Raw genomic sequence first — 22500 nt, 5'->3', positions numbered from 1 at the left:
AGGTGTGCATTCGAAGGGAATGGGTTGCACCACAACATTTGCCTTTTCATCACTCCAGTAAGGTTCTTCGTTTGAATAACATAGCTCAGTTCCTTGTATAGCCGATGATTCAAGTTCCATGGACAGAATGTCCATGTTGTCAACATTGCAACACTCATTTTCTACTTCAGCTTGTTTGTAAACATCAAGGCTAATTGCTGCCCTCTCTTCTTCCATTTGGGCCTCCATTAACTCATTTTCATACTGTAATTCTATCATTTTCCGTTTTATTTCTTGCTCCTTTAGAAACTGTTTTGTTTTCAACTGTGCAAGAGTCAATTTCTCCTCCTTCTTCACAACTGACGATGAAAATGAACTAGAATATGACGATTTACTTTCGTGACTTCTCCTAGATTTCCTGCTCAATGATAACGACCGTTCGCTCATCTCTTTCGATTCAAGCTTTGACTTCTTAATCCAGGACTCAATAACATTGCCAAAGGTTAATTTCTTTGACATTTGTTCATCATAACTAACGCGAGCTTTCACAAGCTCTTCCTCATAACAAAGTAATTCAAGACAGGAAAAATACTTGACTAATTTGGGGACACTAAAAAAGAGAAAAGACTAGGAGCTATTTACAGTAGTATACATCCTCGGAGACCCAGGGGCTGAGTCGATTTCAAGTTAGAGCATGAAGAGCCCCTGGGGACATCGTCTTACAAGACTAGTTCCAAACGGTCGCAGTCGTTCTGCCATCTGATGGGTGCCAGAAAATCTTTGTGTTTTTCTGCCCAATCAGAGTGAAGTGTGCTTTAGAGTCCTTTCGTGTGTTTTAACATACACTAGTAGCTCAGTTGCTCGCTTGGTTTGTTTGGACCGTGCGACGGAGAATTACTTGAGGTGAAAAGTTTCAGTCTCAGCGCACAATGAAAGAGAGATCGATCATGTCCGCGAAAATCTTACCGGAAATTGTACTGAATACTTTCGCAGGTATCACTAGAGAACGTGTTTTAAAGTTTGCGAGGTTTGTACACAACACGATGGTTGCAGTCACTGTTATGTCGCTTTAAACGTTAAACGAGATTCAAGCTTAAATCTTTCTAGATTTTTTGCATAATTTGCTGTGACTGAAACTTTGCCAATCCCGGGAAGTTATTTCGTCGCACGGGCCACGCAGGTATGTCGAGCAACTGGTTCTTGCGCAACTTTCCGTGCGTGCCAAAATCTAATCTCATCTTCGCTTGAAAAAAAAGAAAAGCTGAGCGTGGAAACTTTTGCTTAATAGATGTGGGTAGATGATCCTGTTCTACTAAGCTGACATTTGCAATAAAGTAAACCCGCCCTTTCCATCCAAAATTTCTTGGTCTTTGGTTTTGTTTTTCCCACTGAAAACAGCATCGGATCGATTCCCAATAATCAAAGGTATTTAACTTGGTCTTAAACAATCGACAGAAGAGGTGAAATGACAATGACCAAGGGACAAGAAGAGAATCCGTGGCCTTCCTGGCTCAAGAATTTCAACACTCTAGGCAGCAGTTGAAAGATTAAACTCTTTCCAAAGCCCTTCGGTAACTGCTTGAAAACATCTCCCCTTCCCGCGATGTTCTCGTTAATAAGTTTTTGTTCAGATTTTAATTAGCTAACCGGAAACATAGCTAAGCTTTCTCTTAGCACTTGCTGGAGGTCGTCCACGAACTCAACGTTCTCTGCAACCTTGGCCGTATTGTCTTTACAACTAAGATTAGATTTTGACGCGCACAGAAAGCAGAAAGCTACGTAGGCGAATGCGCCAGTTGCTCGACATACCTGTGTGGCCCGTGGGACGAAATAACTTCATGAGATTGGCAAAGTTTCAGTCACAGCAAATTATGCAAAAAATCTAGAAAGATTTAAGCCTAAATCTCCTTTAACGTTTAAAGCGACATATCAATGACTGCAATCATCGTGTTTTATACAAACCTCGCAAACTTTAAAACACGTTCTCTAGTGATACCTGCGAAAGTATTCAGTATAATTTCCGGTAAGATTTTCGCGGACAATCTGATCGACTTCTCTTACATTGTGTGCTGAGACTGAAACTTTTCACCTAAAGCAAATCTCCGTCGCTAGGTCCAACCAAACATAGCGAGCAACTGAGCTACTAGTATATGTCCGTGTTAAAACACACGAAAGGACTCTAAAGCACACTTCACTCTGATTGGGCAGAAAAACACAAAGATTTTCTGGCACCAATCAGATGGCAGAACGACTGCGACCGTTTGGAACTAGTCTTGTAAGACAGTGTCCCCAGGGGCTCTTCATGCCCTAACTTGAAATCGACTCAGCCCCTGGGTCTCCGAGGATGAGTAGTATATATTGAGGATGAGTAGTATATATATATGTATTTATATATATATATATATATATATATTTGTTTATTTATTTTATTTTTTTATTTATTTATTTATTTTTTTCCATGACTTGCAAATTTCCTTTAGTCTTAATTATTTCTAGTTTAACTCTGTGCGTGTCCCGACCTTAATATTGTAATTTAATTTATAATTTTCTCTTGTACTAAGGCCATTCATTCCACAGGCAACCAAAACAAAACAAAACAAACACTTAAGATGAAAACTCAACTTAAACATGCAACTTACACTTGGACCAGTACCCACTAAATTCAGTGTTGTCAATGTAGCCATCTCTAAAACCAGATTTCCATTTCACAGGGACTGCACAGATGCCCTGAAGGCGTCATTGGCGGCCGCGCTCAGACATTCACGGCAACAGGCTCAGCGGACATACGACCGCCGCACCGCCAATGACCGAAAGAGGCTTGCTGTCGACCTGGCCAGAGACTACGCAGAGGACCGTCTGGACGACGGATCCGACGGTGGCCAAGCACAACCGCAGAGTTCCGATGACTGCCCTTTCAAAGCCGGTGACTTTGTGGCAGTAGTGGAAGAGGATAGCCGGCTTAACTGCCCAAAGGTTTTGATAGGACAGATCCATTCCCTTGGTCAAGAAGGTGAGGTTTCTCTTCTCTGGTACAAGAATGTTTCAAAGAACTTTTACAGACTGCAACACGGCTGTGGACAGTGGAGGGAGAGTGTTGACAGCCTAGTGCCTGTTACTGTGAAAGCGCCAAAGAATCGACCGGGCTTGTATCAACTGTGCACTTCCCCCCGTCAAATACACAAGGTCGTCTTTGCAGATTAGGATATCTTCAGTCCACTGAAGAACTACAACTCTTTTTCGTGTCATTGCTACAAACATTCATTTTGTTACTTGATCATCCATCTCATGCCATTTTAAAGTGTTGCCGTTTTGTTGACGTGATGATTATGATGTGTGTTATGGGTCACAATTTGAATTTTTTTCAAGTTGGGTTGATTCTCGATTTTCCTCTCGAATAATTAGGGCTAGGAGACAAATGAAATTGAGAATCAACCCAGGTCTGGAAAAAAAAAAAATTCACTCCGATGCAATGTTGACCTGCAACATGCACGCTGTTCTCACAGGCCATTTGATTGGATTTTAAGAAGGGCATTTTGTATCGCCAAAAAATATCTTTGGAAGTTGAAAAAAAAAAAAAGAAAAAAAATTGAGTCTGAATTGAAAATTGAATTTTGACCTGCAACATACACACGTGTATGCAATTTGAATTGAGTGGGACCCCAGTATTTCATACTTGGCTCCAAGGCTGCAGAGACATTTTTTAAAAATTCCATGTGAGCTGTTTCCAGCAAGTACTTCTCATATTAAACCAGACATTCAGTGTAGCTTCTACAGAAAAACCCTGATCAGTCATTGCGGGTAGGACATGTATATCTAAGTCCAATTCTTGGGGCTGTAACATTTTTAAAAGGCTGACTCGACTCGGTAACTTGCCATGCCCCGAATATATCACCGAGCGAACGTTTTGGGTCGGTAGAAAGAAATTAGACACGTCAATTAGCACAATCGCAACTTACATGCTGCTTAACTGCTGCTACAAACTGCTGATTGACTCTTTCATCACCTTCTAAAATGTCTCAAATAACTTCCAAATCGTCTCCTCACAGCCGCGCGCCATATATTATTATTCAAGTCTATTGAGGGAACAGTTTTTCTAAGCCCCAGCTCTCTCGCGGCGGCTGCATTAAGCTCTCAAAAATTCAACTTTTTAGCCCATCCTCAAAGTTTATCATTCTCTCATAATTAAACAGCGCATTTCACAAACACGAGACTGTGACAGGCGCACGCTGCACTTTCTATACTATTGAGGGAACAGTTTTTCTAAGCCCCAGCTCTCTCGCGGCGGCTGTATTAAGGCCTCAAAAATGTAGGTAGTTTCGCCCTTAAGAATCTCAGGAGAAACAATCACTTCACAAGCTTTACTTTTTACCAGTTCATCAGGTTCCACGGCTAGGAATAGATCAACTGATTACAAGTACTTTTAAGTTTGAGAGGAAATTGAATGTTTTATTGTATTATAGCTTCTTATTTAGTTTGAAATGTGTCTCAGTATAATCATACGTTGGCTAGATACTATTTTGTTAAGTACACGAGCCCACAAGCTTTTTACCTTGAATTGTTATCGTGTATAAATAAAGATTCTACTACTACTACTACTACTACTACTACTAGTTTTATTTCAGGAGGACGCTTGTAAACTGAAGCCACTCCATTAAATCTTGTTTTACAACGAAAACAACCACTGTGTGTGTGTGTATCTTAAATTGTTGCTCTAAGGGTTGGGCTTCCTGGTTTGGGTTTTTGATATCTACAGGTGTTTTCTTCTCTTCTTCTATTTTTTTTTCGCAAATAGATTTGGACATATTATTTTTGGAAAATTGCAGAGCGCAATTGCATTCAAATCTATGAAAAAGAGTCATACTGAAATCAGAAAATCCAAACTCAAACATTAAATCTAAAATATCTCCTTACTCAAATGATTCCAAGTCATATGTTATTAAATCATCCATATCAATCATCAACATTTTGTTACAGGTTTCAGCTCTTCATCAGTTTGGTTACAATAGTAACACCATTAGAATAGAGAGATCCATTTCATGTCAGAGTGGCAATACCAAAGGAAGGAAAGATGGGAAGAAATCTTGGGAACAGCTTACCGATGCCAAGTGGCCATGCCGAAAAAAAGTCAAACTGTAAAAATGCTGTGTAGTAGCACGACTGCCACAGAATTTCTAAATATCCTGGCTATGCTACCGTATTGAAGCGAAAGAGAGTTTCAGATTGCTCGTTAGAAATTTCATGGCAATTCTAGGTTTGTCAGGGTCAACGAAAAAGTCAAGTTTGTGTGACTAAAACTACAAACCTCGTTTGGGAGGTTGGAATTTTTTTGCCCTATGTACTTCTATAAATATTATCCATGCCTCCCCCACACAGAAGGGACTTTTCTTAAGACCCCCTCCCAACACTCTGGAAATTGCAATGAAGGTTCATACATTTCCTTGAGGCTTTTGGCCTTTGAGATTCCCCCCATTCCCAAGAATTTTCAACCCTCTCTTTAAGCGGAGTATGGACATTTTCTGGAACTACACAATGCCAATTAGGTTGTAGCCTTGCTTCTGCAGTCCTACAACAAATGTAAGAGGACAGAAAGCATAGGAAGTGTTTTTTTTTTTTTAATGTGAAATTGAGAAGAACATTGGCACGCCATCCACAAATGCCAGTATGAAATGACAGACCACTTTTTCACAATCAAACAGTGATTAACACAATGGTTAACACACGTTTTTAGAATGAAATAATTCATAAGTAGTTTTCCATAATCCTCCAAATTCCATTCAAACAAGCTATGATCGTATTTACACCAAGTTCCACATTCACATGGGAAAGTTTTCATTTGGCATTGTCACATTGTTTGGAACTAAACATTAGAAACTAGGTTCTTTTAATAATGTTGTAAACAACTTTGCTATTTGTTGTTCACAAAAGTAAGTGAAATATAAATGGAGCGCTTTCACTTTGCTTCCCTTGTTCATTTGATTAGCAACTCTGACTAATTTCCCCTCTGTGTGCTTCATTTCGATCTTGTTTTTCTCACTCACATCCTTTGGGAAGGAGAATTGTCAGCATATCCGTACACACACAAAGTAATCATGCCATGCAATACATCCTTGATCAGTTATGATCAATCCATCACTATCACTAGTAGCTTTGAGAGTTATCGCAACAGTTACGATTCCTTGGAGCTGGCTCTGTAATTGACCATAGCCCACCACGGTTCTATTACTTGAAATCAGATTTTGCATGCTTTGTTTGAATCATTGATACAGTCAAGTTTGCCAGCCTTTAGTATTGCCATAGCTTGCTGGCTCTCCACGGTACCGGTTATTGCATGTTTCTCACACACAAATTGTGCAGCACCTGACCTCCTAGGTAGTGCAAGCCAGCCCTTTGCCCCTCAGATGGTACTGTAGTGGTGGGATCATTGTCACCAGAGTTCTTGCTTCTCTTACAGTAGTATGCAATGAGGCAGTCGGCAACTTTAGTCCACCATCATAATGGGGCAGCATTCCTTGACAGTCCAGTGAAGAACTGCCTAGACTTCACAGGGACTGTTGCATGATATTTCTGAAAAACTTCACCAAGTCTCAATTCTTTAAAAAACCCATCATACATTGATTTTATACCAGTGAATTCCAAACCTCTTTCCTCTGGCTGTTGAAAAGAATACTTGCTTAGTTCATCCCTCAAGCTTTTTGTAACAATTCAGTTTCATCGATTTTCCTGATTGCGGAAGCCACAACTTCAGCAAGTATGCTGACGCTCAAAGGCTGAATGGATCCTTGGTGAAGACTGCTGTGTCGTTCACACAGTCTTTGCAGATCATTTCATGTTGCTGGACCTACAACAAACAAAGAAAAATTACGATTCGTGCAACATCCCATTGCTACAACCAGCTCAAAAAATTCCATGTGAGCTGTTTCCAGCAAGTACTTCTCATATTAAACCAGACATTCAGTGTAGCTTCTACAGAAAAACCCTGATCAGTCATTGCAGGTAGGACATGTATATCTAAGTCCAATTTTTGGGGCTGTAACATTTTTAAAAGGCTGACTCGACTCAGTAACTTGCCATGCCCCGAACATATCACCGAGCGAACGTTTTGGGTCGGTAGAAAGAAATTAGACACCTAAATTAGCACAATCGCAACTTACATGCTGCTTAACTGCTGCTACAAACTGCTGACTGACTCTTTCATCACCTTCTAAAATGTCTGAAATAACTTCCACATCGTCTCCCCATACCAAGCGCCATCTTGTTTTGAATGTGACTTGTACCTTCAACCTCAGAGGGCTCCCATTGTTCTTATCGTTTGAACTTCTCCGGCTTTCATAACCACTTCCCGTTCCCTCTATTAACTCTGATCAAACTTTATGATTCTCTCATAATTAAACACCGCCTTTCACAAACTCCAGACTGTCATTATTCAAGTCTATTGAGGGAACAGTTTTTCTAAGCCCCAGCCCTCTCGCGGCGGCCGCATTAAGCTCTCAAAAATTCAACTTTTTAGCCCATACTCAAAGTTTATCATTCTCTCATAATTAAACAGCGCATTTCACAAACACGAGAGTGTGACAGGCGCGCGCTACACTTTCTATACTATTGAGGGAACAGTTTTTCTAAGCCCCAGCTCTCTCGCGGCGCCTGCATTAAGCTCTCAAAAATTCAACTTTTTAGCCCATCCTCAAAGTTTATCATTCTCTCATAATTAAACAGCGCATTTCACAAACAGGAGACTGTGACAGGCACGCGCTACACTTTCTATACTATTGAGGGAACAGTTTTTCTAAGCCCCAGCTCTCTCGCGGCGCCTGCATTAAGCTCTCAAAAATTCAACTTTTTAGCCCATCCTCAAAGTTTATCATTCTCTCATAATTAAACAGCGCATTTCACAAACAGGAGACTGTGACAGGCGCGCGCTACACTTTCTATACTATTGAGGGAACAGTTTTTCTAAGCCCCAGCTCTCTCGCGGCGCCTGCATTAAGCTCTCAAAAATTCAACTTTTTAGCCCATCCTCAAAGTTTATCATTCTCTCATAATTAAACAGCGCATTTCACAAACACGAGAGTGTGACAGGCGCGCGCTCCACTGTCTATACTATCGAGGGAACAGTTTTTCTAAGCCCCAGCTCTCTCGCGGCGGCTGCAATAAGCTCTCAAAAATTCAACTTTTTAGCTCATCCTCAAAGTTTATCATTCTCTCATAATTAAACAGCGCATTTCACAAACAGGAGACTGTGACAGGCGCGCGCTACACTTTCTATACTATTGAGGGAACAGTTTTTCTAAGCCCCAGCTCTCTCGCGGCGCCTGCATTAAGCTCTCAAAAATTCAACTTTTTAGCCCATCCTCAAAGTTTATCATTCTCTCATAATTAAACAGCGCATTTCACAAACACGAGACTGTGACAGGCGCGCGCTGCACTTTCTATACTATTGAGGGAACAGTTTTTCTAAGCCCCAGCTCTCTCGCGGCGGCTGTATTAAGGCCTCAAAAATTCACCTTTTTGTCCAATCGTCAAACCCCAGGGGACGACACAGCCCAATGCCTCAGAGGAAACAGTAATAACCCTTGGTGATATTTTATCTGGACCAGTGGCCTTTTTAGGATTCAGAGAATCTATCAGTTTCTTTACTTAGCCCGCTTCAACTTGGTGGAAGGAAAATTGCAGTTGATTACATCTATGACTAATTTCATTGACACTAAGGTGATTAACAAGAGCATGTTCGGGTAAGATAGGAATATGAGCAGCAACACCATCTATAAAATGTTTGTTAAAGATATTAGCTATTTCCACGTTGTCTGTAATCAAGCGACCTTCCTCCAAGAGTTGAATTTGTTGTTAAGTACTTTTGGAAGGTAAAAAGGCTTGAATTTTTTCCAAAATTCACCAGGGTGGGTACATTAAGCAGAAGCCTGGATAAAATAAGACTTTATTGAATTACGTTTTAAGGTAGTAACAAGGTTTCTCTGCTTCTTATATTGATTCCAGTTGTCATCAGTTGCATTTCTCTTAAATTTGCTGAAAAGTATGTTACGCCTGGAGATTGCAGAAGAGATTTTGGGAGTAATCCAGGGCAGTTGATCGCCTCTGATGTATTTCTTTTTGAAAGGCAAATGCTGATCAACAACAGTAATAAACAGACAATGCCAGTGCTCATAAATATCATCAATGTAATCATATATGTAGGCTGAGTCCCAGGGGATCTTGCCAAGATCCGCTATATAACAATCTTTATCGAATCCCTTCATACTCCGGTATTCAATGACTTTTGGTGGAGGTCGAGCAATTTTCTGCTTAAGAATAGTGTAGATCAAGTCATGGTCACTGAGGCCTAGTTTCATTGTTCCACTAGAATAACAAACACGGATTTCATTTCTTTGTAAATGGCCTCTGGTAATTTTCCTGTGTCTTGTGTTCTTTGTCTCGTTCATAGGACAGTAATAAGTACTGAGTTCAGTGATTTCAAAATATACTTCAGGAAAAATTCAAACCTCGACATGCTTCGATTAGCTTTCAAGTGCAAAATATTAATAAGGGTGCCCTGGAGGGAAAGATGTAGAGGACTTCAACAATTTTAGAGCTAAATAATGAATACTCCAACTAGACCTGCATCTGGGAAAACGCTCGACCTACTTCTTTCTACTTATCCAAACAGTGTCTCTAATGTATTTATGTCTTCCGGCTGGTGCAATCATCTTGCTTTAATTTTCGAGATCAACTTGAAACCTCTTCGCTCCACTAAACCTCCACATAAAGCTTATATTTATAAAAAAGCTAATTTTGATGGTTTAAGTGACTTTATACTAAGTCATCATCAGAATGTTTTGCTTCGAATCCATGTCTTGGCTGGGATGCTCACCTTACACCGTTTTCTATAGAATCTTGACTAACACATCAGTATTATACTATTTCATGCTATATTCTACAAATAACTTGTGTAGTAAATGTATTTTGAAAGCATTTTAAACACTACCGTTTGAACTGATGATGAATTTCACCGATGAGATTCAAACGCCGTGTTAACACTGAAACTTGGTCACTCTTACAGTTGTTGCCAACAAGACATCTTGGCTAGTCCAGCGCTTAGGCTGGACCAAAATTAAAGCACTCAGTTACTCTAATTGTACATACGTGTATGAGTCCACCACATGCTTGAGGTTTTCACTACTCCATTTGCCCTAGAAGGTCCCACATTTCTATTACTTCGTGGACACAAGCCAAAGAACTTCTGCCGTGCAGTTTTCCTGCCTCCTGCATCAAGTCTGCAGATTGGAGAAGCAACTCCTTCGTAAGCAGACCTGGATGAGCCACAATATTTCTTTCCTTTTGGATCTCTTCCAGTATTCTGGGATGATTGATGTTATCCCAGCCTATTTTCCTTTTCAATTCATCCCACCTTTCAATCGCCTGATCTTTAAGGTCTCCTTCCATTCTTGCGATGTCTTCGTCAATAAATTTCACTTTATAACAATAATCTTTATGATATTCTTCTAGAAGTACTTTCTTATACATCATCGCTTGCACTCGCGAGCACATTTGACCAAGAAGAATGCAAGCGTTATCAACTGGATCAGGCAAAGACAAGCTTCCTCCTCCTCCAGAAGACTGCAATCGTTGCAAATGTTTTTGGAATTCTTTTTTCCATTTCTTTATTTCTTCTTCTTTTTGATCGCGTTCCTCCTCTATTCTCTGAATTGCCTTCGACATTTTCTGTACTTGTAGTTTCATTTTATTCCTGTCGTCCTCGTGTTTCTTTTGTTCTTCTCTCGCATCCTGCATATCCTTCTTCATAGCTTCCATGCTCAGTTCCGAAGATTTCTGCGCATTTTCAAGCTCTCTGATCCTATATTTCAGGTCATCCCTTTCGTTGATCACTCCTTCCAAAGAAATCTTCATTGCTTTTGTTTGACCAGCTTTCAAAAGACGTTCTTGTCTTGCAAGTTTGCAGCTTGTTCAACGTCAGCAATATTTTTAACTCGCGCGGCGAGACACGTGCTTGCTTGAGACAAAAAGGACACCTTGACAAATATGACATGACTCCCTTAGACCGCTGACCATAATGCTTGTCTCTTGAATCAAAATGGCTGCCGGAACTACTTCGCCGGTCAGTTCAGCTCTGCCAATTTCTCTCAGTTGTTTTTTGGTTGTACGTGACCTTCAATAACCTGGATTTACTCAAATGTTGTTGCTAGGACGAGAGGCAATGCAGTTCGGCGACAATTTCAAACCACGTGAGCTCACTGCTTTATGCGGTGAAGTTTCTGCATAAGGAACACGGTCCCGGTTTCAAGGATGTACAAATGATTCGTCAGTTGAGAGCACAGGCAACGATATTTCAAAAGCAAGGCGACAGAGAACGGCCTTCGTCGCGAGAGGAGTTCGAAGCCCTAAATCGCTGGCTACCCTGGTGAGTTGTCTTTTGTTCTTTTGACCCAGTACCTGTAAACTGGCAAATTAATAATTTTAGCAATGATACTGGTATACTGTAGGGACCAATGGATTTGTTATTGTCCATTTGAGATATGTATCAATCAACTTGAACTTGAACTGAAGCAACAGGGGAATCAGGAAAATTGCCCTTCAGAAAAGCAGTTGGAGAGCAGTTCCCACATGGAATGTCTTTGTCAGTGTTTTTTAGCTACATTCCCACAAAGAAAGTATTAAAAATGTTAGCATTAGCACAGGGATTGTCAACAGTTTTACCACTTTCAAGAATACTGGGAAATGTAATCAGCTTTTACTTTACCAATGTTGATGATTGATATCTAATTCCAGACCATATTTTTCTCATATTCATCTTATTACACAAAAAGTCATTTTTAAAACAATCGGATTTGCTAGCTATAATTTTTTTCTTTGACAACACTATTCCTGAAGTTCTTACGAAGATACATCAGATTAGGATTTGAATGTGGACACCTATAGATTTGGGAATAGAGCTTATCTCTGTATTGTATTTTGGCAAGAATGCATTTAGTGATCCCGGGCTTGGTAGACGACTTGATTTTGCGTTTGGAGAGCTTTCGACACGGTGCATGATAATTTACAAGTTGAGATATCTGATCATAGCAAAATATTGAATCTAGTGTTGGCATCTATAACGATCACTTGAGATGTTATTCCAGATCTAGACGTGAAAATTAAGTCATTGATAAATTTCTCTTCACCGAGTTTGGAAAAGTCATGTTTATAATAGTTTAAAACTTTATATAGTCTACATGTGAGCAGGCTAACAATTGTGCATGACATTGCAATATTTTTTGTTATAATTTTAGAATTACATCTTCAGAACCTATTTCCTATGATAACCAAATTATCATACACACAGGATTTGCATCATAAATTTCCTTTAGAATGATCACACCTAACTTCCAAAATTCTAGAGAATTTCCTGCTATTGCTCAATTCCTTATAAAAGAAGTACAGTTAGTTAGTTTAACTCAGTAGTTCAGAGTGTCAAGACCAGCACTTACAAGCTCAGAACCTCTTGGTCACAGAAAAAGTAACTCCACTACATGTAACCTCAAGGTAGTGACCTATTTTACTGAGGATTTGGTATGTCACATTTGACCTATTATTGTATGTCTTACAGTTTGAGTTCAAGAATAATATGGTTCATGTGTACTTATCTCAATCCAATTATTTAGTCTTTGCTTGAGTCCTTATATTAGTTGATTCATGTTCAAAATGTGTCAAGATTGCATTCAGCTTTCAGAACATTGCATTTATCTGTATACTTGACTTAAAGTTCATTGGTGAAATCAGATATCTCACTACAGTCTTCATTCTTTAGTCCATCAGTAATGACAGATGTTGTCCTGTCACTGAATGAGATTCTACCAGTCTTCCTGGTTTTAAGTCGAAGGAAAATATGAAATTGTGATTGAAATAATTCAGTCTGAGATTGTGTACGATCAGGAATTGAGGAAGATGATTAGAGACTAGATTACCACTGATGGCATTCATAGCATGAGTATTTGCAAATATATTATCAATGAAGGTTGCTGATCTTTAAGTAATACGTGTTGATTGTGAGATACAAGGTGGAAGAGAAAAGGAGTTTAGCATTAGCAAGAAATCATTGGACTCAGGATGACTTTCACAATTGAATAAGTTTATATGAAAATCACCCATAATGAAGAGGGACTTATTTACCCCAGTGAGCCGAGATAAAGTTGACTCGAGATGTTCTCTGAACCTTAGGGGTAGAGGAATGGTGTCTATAGGTACAAGGACAAAAAACATTTTTGACTTTTCTATTAATTATGTGGACTTTCTTTGTTGATTCTAAGTCAGCCTCGTTGTTCAATCTTTTAGGGACGAGGTTGTGGCTGCCGTCTCACTCCAACGCGAACGCTTTCAATTGAGCTGGGAGGTCAACATGAAAGCCAGGGAAAGCTGCAACTTGGTCCTTTTAAGCCTGTATGTTTTCATTCCACCATCCCGGGGTCTTGAGATGCGAACTCTTCGAATTGTCACAGAGCCAGACAGCTTGGAGGCATGACAGCGGAAGGAACAAAATCTGCTGGTGATGAGGGAAGATTCGATTGTGCTCCACTTTAATGATTACAAAACCAAAAGCTCCTGTGGACGGGATGAGCTAACTCTGCAGGTGAGATAAGGACTCAGTTTTTAAGAAAGCCCGAAACGCTCTTGTGGCGCTGATGAAAAGAACATTTGTACCAGTTGCAAAGTCTTTGCAAACAATGTGCTTTCCAAACATATAGTTTTTATGCCAGCTCAAGGGAAAAAAGAAATGGACAGCATGTGTTGTTAACATTTGCCAAGTTGCAGCCGGCAAGGGAATTGGGTAGCTAGTTATTTATTTATTTTTTTTTTTTACGATTATGAAGGATCATTGTAGATTTTGCCGATTTCACATGAACAAAGATACCATACTCATTACTGTGCGAAGAATTTTCCCATCGCTTTCTAAAAAAGGGGAAGTCAACTGAAAAAGGATCTGTCCTTCTTTTTTTAGCCTGGCCACGAGCTGTACAAAGTTCTTGCAAATTACATCAAGGAGTTTCGTCCACGCCTTACAAAGGAGGAAAGTGGGAACTTTTTGCTTTTGGTAAGTAGATTCAACTTATCCCCCGAAACTGGACAATATTCATGAGAACCCTTCAACTCATCACCTTCAACTGGAAAATAGCATGCCACCCTAGCCCTAAACTCCTAAAACCCGGTTAAATCTTTCAAATTGCTCACTCTTCAAAGAGGGAATCTTTCAGAAACCCGGTTAAATCTTTCAAATTGCTCACTCTTCAAAGAGGGAATCTTTCAGAATCTTTCAAATTGCTAACCCTTCAAAGGGTGAATTTTTCAAATGTCTCACGCTTCTAAGGGTGAATCTTTCAAATTGCTTACCCTTGTAAGGGTGAATCTTTCAAATGTCTTACCCTTCAAATGGGTGAATATTTCAAATGTCTCACCCTTCAAAGGGTGAGTCTATCAAATGTCTCACCCTTCTAAGGGTGAATCTTTCAAATGTCTTACCCTTTCAAAGGGTGAATCTCTCAAATGTCTTACCCTTGAAACCTAACCCTAAACCCTAGCACTACATTTTCTTGATTCACCTGCAGAGACCTAGGTTAGCACCCTCATAGGGGTCAATGGGATTTCTTAACCACCCTCATAGGGGTCCATGGGATTTCTTAAGCACCCTCGTAGGGGTCCTTGGGATTTCTTAACCACCCTCATAGGGGTGCCTGGGATTGGAAATTAATTCTACTCAGTGTGTCAACCTGATGGTGGTATGGACAGCATGAGGGGGTCTCAGAAAAGCAAAAGCTTGACCACTACATACAGTACTGTTTTTTTTTTTTTTTTTTTACAAGTTCAATGTCATTTTCAGTCTTGAGGAAAAGATCGAGTGATTTGCCCACTGGGGAGGTGTGGTTTGAAAATTGCAAACATTTGTCTTAAAAAATGGTAGAACTGGTTATTATTATTATTGTTATTATTATTATTATTATTACTATTACTATAACTATTATTGTGAATTAAAACTGGTTATAGTTCATTTCTGTTCATTGTCCATTCATGAATGTTTTCTTTTTACTTGCACCTTGTAGAACAGGAAGGGTGAAAGCTTTTCAGGACCCGCATTCTCTGCGCACATGAAAAGTTTGTTTCGCAGCCTCACTGGAAAATCGGTGACAATCAACATGCTTCGATCTGCATTCATTACCTGGTCATATGGTAGAGAGTAAGTGGCCATTTTTTTTTTTACTACTATACAATTCAGCAAATAAGTCATGCCTTTATTTAATGATCGCAACAGCAGATAGCCTCAACTTTTGGCCCTCAGAACATAAAAATACAATTTCATTTAACAATTCTTTAAGAACTCATTATTTATTATCTAGAGGGCCGCAAGTTTATTAGCCTCGGCTATTTCGTGTTAACCCTCGTTAGATAAAGTCTTGACCTTACCTTACCTAAGAAAGAATTAAAATTTCAGTCAAAGCCATGGATAACCCAAGGATTTAAAAATATCCATTCGAGTAAAAAAAGTCAATTTTATAAAAGATATTTCAAGACCAAATCTTGTTACTTTCACTCTAAGTTGAAACTTTATAGCAATATATTAAGGCATTTATTAAAACTAAGCAGAAAAACAATATTATTTTCTTAAAAAATATGACAGATAGTAACAAAATTGGGAACGGTTAAAACAAATTATCCATTCTCAGCCTCCGACTGGTCATTGAACCATTCAATTCACTTCAGAGAAAGTAAAGTCATAACTGATCGTCACATGATCGCTGATATGTTCAATAACTCCTTTGCTACCATTGGCAAGGACCTTGCTTGCTCAATACCAAATGTTGATTTCCTTGAAAAGGAAAAAAGCGTTCTTTGAAAATGAACTTGGTTTTAGGGCTTAGCAGTCCACTCATCACACTACACTTGGTGTTGTTGATAGATTTCAAAGGGCAATTGATGGGCAATTGACGGGCATTTTTCTTGCGGTATATTTTTAGATGTCGGTAAGGCGTTTGATACCATCAATCATGAGATGTTGTTAAGAAAATTGGAGTTTTTATCTCGATGGCTTCTTTAATTCAGTACTTAGTATCCATAACTACAATACACGAAGTGCAGCAAATCAATCTTATTACCTGCCTCGAGCTAGCACAAACTATGGTATTTTTAATATTCGCTTTAAAGGACCAAAGGTCTGGAACTCTCTTGGCCAAGATATAAAGTCAACCCCTTTCAGTAAATTTAAAAAAAAAAAAATTAAAAATGAATTACTGTGCCAATATTAATGCCACCCTTGTCTTTTGCTTTGACCAGAGTAATCAGTTTCTTCATAGCTACTACTGTGATTTATTTGTTGCTCTAGGCTCTTTTATAACCATTAAATTCACTTCAGAAAGTAAAGTCATAACTGATCGTCACATGATCGCTGATATGTTCAATAACTCTTTTGCTACCATTGGCAAGGACCTTGCTTGCTCAATACCAATTGTTGAAATGTCACCTTTAGAGTATTTAAAAACTCTTCCCTGTAATAGTTTTTTTTTTTTGTTGTTTCACCTGCAAGAATGGAGGAATTTGAATCTGAAATCAATAACCTGAATTCTAGCAAAGCTACTGGTCCCTTTAGTATACCCTTCATTAAACCTCTAGTATATCCAAGCCTCTAGAGGTTTTGTTCAATACCTCCTTTGAGACCGGTTGTAATGCCGGCCAATTTAAAATTAGCAAATGTGATTCCAGTCTATAAAAAGGGATCCCACACTTGTCTATCCAATTATCAACCAATCTGCTTGATGTCTGTTTTTAATAAATTCCTTGAAAAACTTGCATGCAATAGATTAGTTGATTTCCTTGAAAAGGAAAAAAGCGTTCTTTGAAAATGAACTTGGTTTTAGGGCTTAGCAGTCCACTCATCACACTACACTTGGTGTTGTTGATAGATTTCAAAGGGCAATTGATGGGCAATTGACAGGCATTTTTCTTGCGGTATATTCTTAGATGTCAGTAAGGCGTTTGATACCATCAGTCATGAGATATTGTTAAGAAAATTGGAGTTTTTATCTCGATGGCTTCTTTAATTCAGTACTTAGTATCCACAACTACAATACACGAAGTGCAGCAAATCAATCTTATTACCTGCCTCGAGCTAGCACAAACTATGGTATTTTTCATATTCGCTTTAAGGACCAAAGGTCTGGGACTCTCTTGGGCAAGATATAAAGTCAACCCCTTTCAGTAAATTTAAAAAAAAAAAGAAATTAAAAATGAATTACTGTGCCAATATTAATGTCACCCTGGTCTTCTGCTTTGACCAGAGTAATCAGTTTCTTCATAGCTATTACTGTGATTTATTTGTTGCTCTAGGCTCTTTTATAATTTATACATATATATATATATGTATTTAGTGTGACTTGATTTTCGTAGAACAGTGCTCAATATAGTTAAATAGTTACGGGATTTATAATAAAAATATACAAAATTCAAGTGGAGCAGAGGCTACAGCGTGTGCAGCCATCATCCAAGAGCTCATTTATACCGAGTTCGCGTATCTTGCCTTTGAACGACTTGAGGGTCTTATACTCTTGGGTAATTTTGTCCATAGCCTGGGCCCTAGAAATCTAATAGAGTGTTTGCCATAAGTGACAGTTTCATACCTTGGTATAGAGAAATCGGCTTGCCTCAAATTGTTATTACTATGGTGTACTTTAAAGATGTTGCTTATATATGCAGGACACAGTTTTTTACATACGTAACAAGCGACTTCAAAATCTTAAAGCACGTGAGAATAAAGGCTGATAGTTTCTAATGAAACTGTTTGGGGCTGCGTCGGTGAGGGTAACGAAATAATTTGGATATATAAACAAAGTTGAAATGGTAAGTTGGCAACCGTAACGATCACAAAAGCTGACGTTTCGAGCGTTAGCCCTTCGTCGGAGGGAATAGAGGAATTGTGGGTTGTGTGTGCTTTTAAAGGCAGAAAATGGAGCTACGTTATCGGTGGAAAAATGGCAACGAGAAAAACACGAATAAATTAGTGGAATGAAAAGCGTTCGTTGATCCCTGTGGGATTTAGACTGCCGGTTTGAAAGATGAGCTTTTGTTCAAGAGTTTTACGGCTTTCCGTTCTACCTAAGTGTAAGGGAAGACCGCAGATTGCCATATGTTGCTTAGAGTGATTAGGTAAATTAAAATGTCTAGCGACTGGTTTCGATGTGTCCTTGTCATTCCTTTCCACGTCTCGAAGGTGTTCTCGGAATCGGTCACCTAGTCTTCTGCCTGTTTCGCCGATGTAGATCTTTTTTCAATAGGTGCAAGTTATGCAGTAGATTACATTGGCGGAGGTGCACGTGAAGTGATCGGTGATCTTAATGGATCGTTTGGGTCCCGATATTTTATCAGTGTTGTGAATGAAAGGACACGTTTTGCATCGTGCATGAGCGCATTTAAAAGTGCCTGGTTGGTCATTAGTCTGAAAAGAACTTCTGACCAAAAAATTGCCTATGTTTTTGTTGCGTTTGAATGAAATGAGCGGCGGCTGCGAAAAGATATTGCTTGTCTCTGGATCGTTTTGAAGTAATTTAAAGTTTTTAAGAATGATGGAATTGACTGAGTGGTTGTGAGGGTGAAACGTGAGAGTGAATGGAATGTGGTCGGAATCTTCCTTATGTGACGTTTGTAGTGCTGAATGTCGATCAATAAGTTGGGCGCGGTGATAACCCGCTTGAACGACAGAAACAGGGTAACCACGTTTATCGAAAAACTGGCACATTGACTCTGATTTGTGGTGGAAATCAGAGTCATCACAACATAAACGACCCAGTGACGTCCTAAAGATGATATTAGGGACCTTATGCAATCAGGACGGCAACGCCAAGGAAGAATTCGATTAAAAAATGAGTTTCTACTCTAAGTTAGAATTTCAAAAATGGTTGCAGGAGCTTACTGTCTTATACGGCGCCACAGCTCAACTTCAGCATGACGTATAAAAGAAGCGTTGAGTTCCAAATGGAAATTAGAATAATTTGCCGTCACGGTTACGGTTCGTGGACGACGCCAATTTTGGCGATTTCACGTTGTGGTTTTTGCATAGGACGGCTAAGAAATGTACAAAGTTTCAAAATGCACGTGCTGAGCTATTGTTCTGCCAATTAGATCTCTTGTGTTTCCACGTCCTCGTTGCCGTCACCGTCGTGGTTGCTTAAGGTCCCTAGTAGGGACCTTAAGCAGTCAGGACGGCGACACCAAGGAAGACGTCGATTTAAAAAAATTAATTTCTACTTTTAATTAGAATTTCGAAAATGGCTGCAGGTGTGTACTATCTCTTACGCCGCCACATCTCAAACTCAGCATAACGTGTAGTAGCTGCGCTGAGTTCCGAATTGAAATTAAAATAATTTGCCGTTGCGGTTTCCGTTCGCATATGACGCAAACTTTGGTGATTTCACTTTGTTTTTTGCAAAGTACGAAGAAATGTACAAAGTTTTAAAACGCGCGTGCTGAGCTATTGTTCTGCCCACTAGATCTTTTGTTTGCCACGTCCTCGCTGCCGTCGCCGTCGTGGTTTGTTTAAGGTCCCTAATTTGTAACGCGATCGTGAAACACGCCTCTGTTGTATCAATTGATCAGATTTGCTTGTGACTCACGCTGGTGATAGAAGTTGTGACTATATTATCGGCATACAGGATGGGCATTGGCGAGGTGTTAGCGCGGTGTTTTCACCGCTCCACAGACTAAACCGAGATCTAATTGGAATAAAGACTTCAGAAAAATTTAGATTGAAATATAAACTACTCTCTTAACGTTCTTACTAATTTCTGGAAGAAAGAGTTGTCTGCTGTTACTAAGTTTTTAGGGAAAATGGCTATCTTTTGTAACAATTCGATTAAACAAAAAGACTACATATAGAGCCGGAAGTTTTTTCAAACATTGCATGGAAATTTTCCTAAAAATTGAAAGAGGCCTCAAGCAGTTCTCATGATCTGAGACAAAATCATATATCAGCGATAAAACATATACACTTTGCTAAGAAAAACTAAGAATCGTTTGCGACCGAAGAAATTATATATGAACTGCATGCGACTTATTTCCTTTCTTTATCATTAAAAATGTCTTGATTTCCTGTGAGCCCACTTAAACTCTAAGAGGAAGTTATGTTCTACATCACTTTTTTTAAATTTTTTATTTTTTTAATCGTTTTAATTTGTTTTCACCATGAACTTGTCTTGAGCGTCTTACAAACGGGTTGACCAGCCGCCTATCTTGGAAGTAACATCACGATCTTACAAAAAGCCATTTAATAGAGGAAGAAAAAAAATATACCGAGCCAAATAGTTTAATTACTCAAACAGCTGTTAGTTGCCAAAACCCGACAGTTCACCAAAGAAAATACTTCTCACGAAACGACCAAGAGATCGTAATCTCTTGACCACACTCACTGAAACCATTTCGGAACTTTTCCTCATTTTTGTACATGGATCTATTAGCACAAATTCAGTTGACGCTGAAAAGACCCTAAAAGAGATTCTTTAAATCACAGCCGAGTGAAAAATGTCCAAGTTACTGATGACTTGATACAAAATGTTCTGACCCTGAATAATGAAAGGCTGTTTACAACAACATTTCCGATGATATCTTCCTCATATTTGTCAAAATATAATTTCTCTGATACCACGGATCTCGTAAAGTTGCTTAACCATTACAACATAACAACATAAAACATAAGGCAATAAACGTAATTTAAAATTTCAATTATTTTTTTGAAAGAAAAGTGTCTGAAACGCGCTGCACTAATAAATTAAAAAGCCTACTCTGTGAGCGGGTCACAGAGTAGGCTTTTTAATTTATTAAAACTGACGATTAATCTGTTTACCAAAATACCATGACAAAATATCTTCTTTAGACAACCATCCAAAGTTATAAGCATTTGAGAACAATTAGGTTTCGACTCCGAATAAAGCTTGTTCACGCTAATGTCAACTGTCACAAACTCTAAGAGGGTAAGTTTCTGAAGAAACTGCGCGCTGCGTCGGTGGGGAAGTATAACAAGATTATTTAGGGTTTCAGAGTGTGCGACGAAGGGCTAACGCTCGAAACGTCAGCGTGATCATCTTGCGGTGGCCAAGTTACACCCTCATAAATTCTCTTCTGTTGTTTCAGTTAATCATTGACTTCACTAGAGCTTGAATGCACGACGCTCACATTTTTTTATATATTTAATAAAATAACTTAGCTTAAGTGTATATGAACCGCATTTTCTTACGTAGCCTATTGACGAAGATGTTCTCTTAGAATTTATATTATTATTCTAAGCGTTTAGCCCTTTCGAGGCGAAGACCTCCAAACTAAGACAACGTACCGTAGATGAAACGTTATATTGGCTAACTGCACGTTCAGAAAGCCCAAAGGGGATTCACAAAGTTCGAATTTGAATTTCTTAAGAGTTGTTTAGACATGACGGTCCAGTAAGTTTGTTGAGTAACACTGCGATTGAATTTATACCGGATAATGTTAAAGTGGTAAACGGTGAGAACAGTGAAAATTTCTCCTTAGTTATGACTAAATGATGCTTTCTTTTTTTTTTTTTTTTTTTTGCGAAAGAGAGAGTGAAAAGCGCGCAAAAGGAAGTTAACAGAGAATGTCCCAAAATATGGATGATCTAATTAAGAAATATCCTAGACGATCGAATTCTTGCTATTCTGGTATTTTGATACACATTGATTCACTTACCAGTTATTACTTATACGTCCTAAAACACTACATCTAAAATTTTTGAATAGTTCTCCCAAGAAATCTAGATTTTTGATTTTATCATTTTTGATTCATATCCATATACTCAATACCGACGGGGACCGATTTGCGTCAATTTATTTTTTAATTATCTACATTGCCAACGAACGTGCCTTAAAATTGTTTTTGAAAATTAGATGTCGATAAACTATGGGACCGAAGAAATAAATTAAGTGGGTTTCCAACAATTTATCAGTCATTTCAAGGATTGATATCACAATCCACACATTTGTTGCCAAAGTTCATTTTCGGTTTCTCTGGTAAGTTTTCTGTGCCGAAGACTCAATGCGAGTATTTAGCTAGCTTTTGATCTTTTTCATCCTTCCTGAGGCACCTGATGAACTTACGCTTTGTTTTAGATTGCTCTGGCTGACAAGAGGTTGGTCAAGTTGCTGTTATTGATGATGCTCTTGGATACGGAAGCCGAAAAGGGCAATCCAAAAATATTTTTCAAATCCCGAAAAACATTTCAAATCGCAATATTTATTTTAAACTTACTGTCGAAAAGTTTGACAAATCCAAAGATATTTTGGAAATCCAAAAAAATATTTAGAAATCCAAAAAAATTTTTTCAAAATCCGAAAATATTTTGCGAATCCAAAAAAATTTTTTGAAATCCAAAAAACTTTTTTTCAAAATCCGAAAATATTTTGCGAATCCAAAAAAATTTTTTCAAAATTCGAAAATATTTTGAAATCCAAAAAAATTTTTTGTTAAACATATCAAACTCACAGGGTACAA

The 22500-nt window shown here is 38.7% G+C and overlaps 2 protein-coding genes across 3 annotated transcripts in view; one reads left to right on the top strand and one right to left on the bottom strand.

Annotated features, from left to right (window-relative positions):
* Positions 1-5573: 5573 nt before the first annotated feature.
* On the bottom strand, positions 5574-10988 carry LOC148721508 (uncharacterized). The gene is made up of 2 exons (XM_088735607.1): positions 10114-10988; positions 5574-6817 (listed from the first exon to the last, which is right to left on the bottom strand). The coding sequence occupies exon 1, from the start codon at positions 10876-10878 to the stop codon at positions 10147-10149; it is 732 nt and encodes a 243-aa protein (XP_088591733.1). The 5' UTR covers positions 10879-10988; the 3' UTR covers positions 5574-6817; positions 10114-10146.
* A 49-nt stretch (positions 10989-11037) lies between these two features.
* Positions 11038-22500, top strand: part of LOC148721506 (uncharacterized) — a 17269-nt gene continuing 5806 nt past the window's right edge. Inside the window, exons 1-4 of one of the 2 annotated variants that reach the window (XM_088735615.1) lie at positions 11038-11389; positions 13300-13594; positions 13964-14056; positions 15060-15193. In XM_088735615.1, the coding sequence (XP_088591741.1) occupies positions 13514-13594; positions 13964-14056; positions 15060-15193 (308 nt within the window). In that variant the 5' untranslated portion in view covers positions 11038-11389; positions 13300-13513. Of the gene's footprint in view, positions 11390-13299; positions 13595-13963; positions 14057-15059; positions 15194-22500 lie in introns of those variants that run through there. The other variant, XR_015992362.1, reaches the window with a different exon arrangement.

Source organism: Stylophora pistillata, chromosome 10 (assembly GCF_964205215.1).
Source record: "Stylophora pistillata chromosome 10, jaStyPist1.2, whole genome shotgun sequence".
Classification (NCBI taxonomy): Eukaryota; Metazoa; Cnidaria; class Anthozoa; order Scleractinia; family Pocilloporidae; genus Stylophora; species Stylophora pistillata.
Note: the sequence above shows the minus strand (reverse complement) of the source record. Positions and strands in the feature narration are given on the sequence as shown.

What these genes read in the sequence shown, in the direction of transcription:
- LOC148721508 (XM_088735607.1), bottom strand. Translation starts at nt 10,878, where the DNA reads ATGAAGATTTCTTTGGAAGGAGTGATCAACGAAAGGGATGACCTGAAA.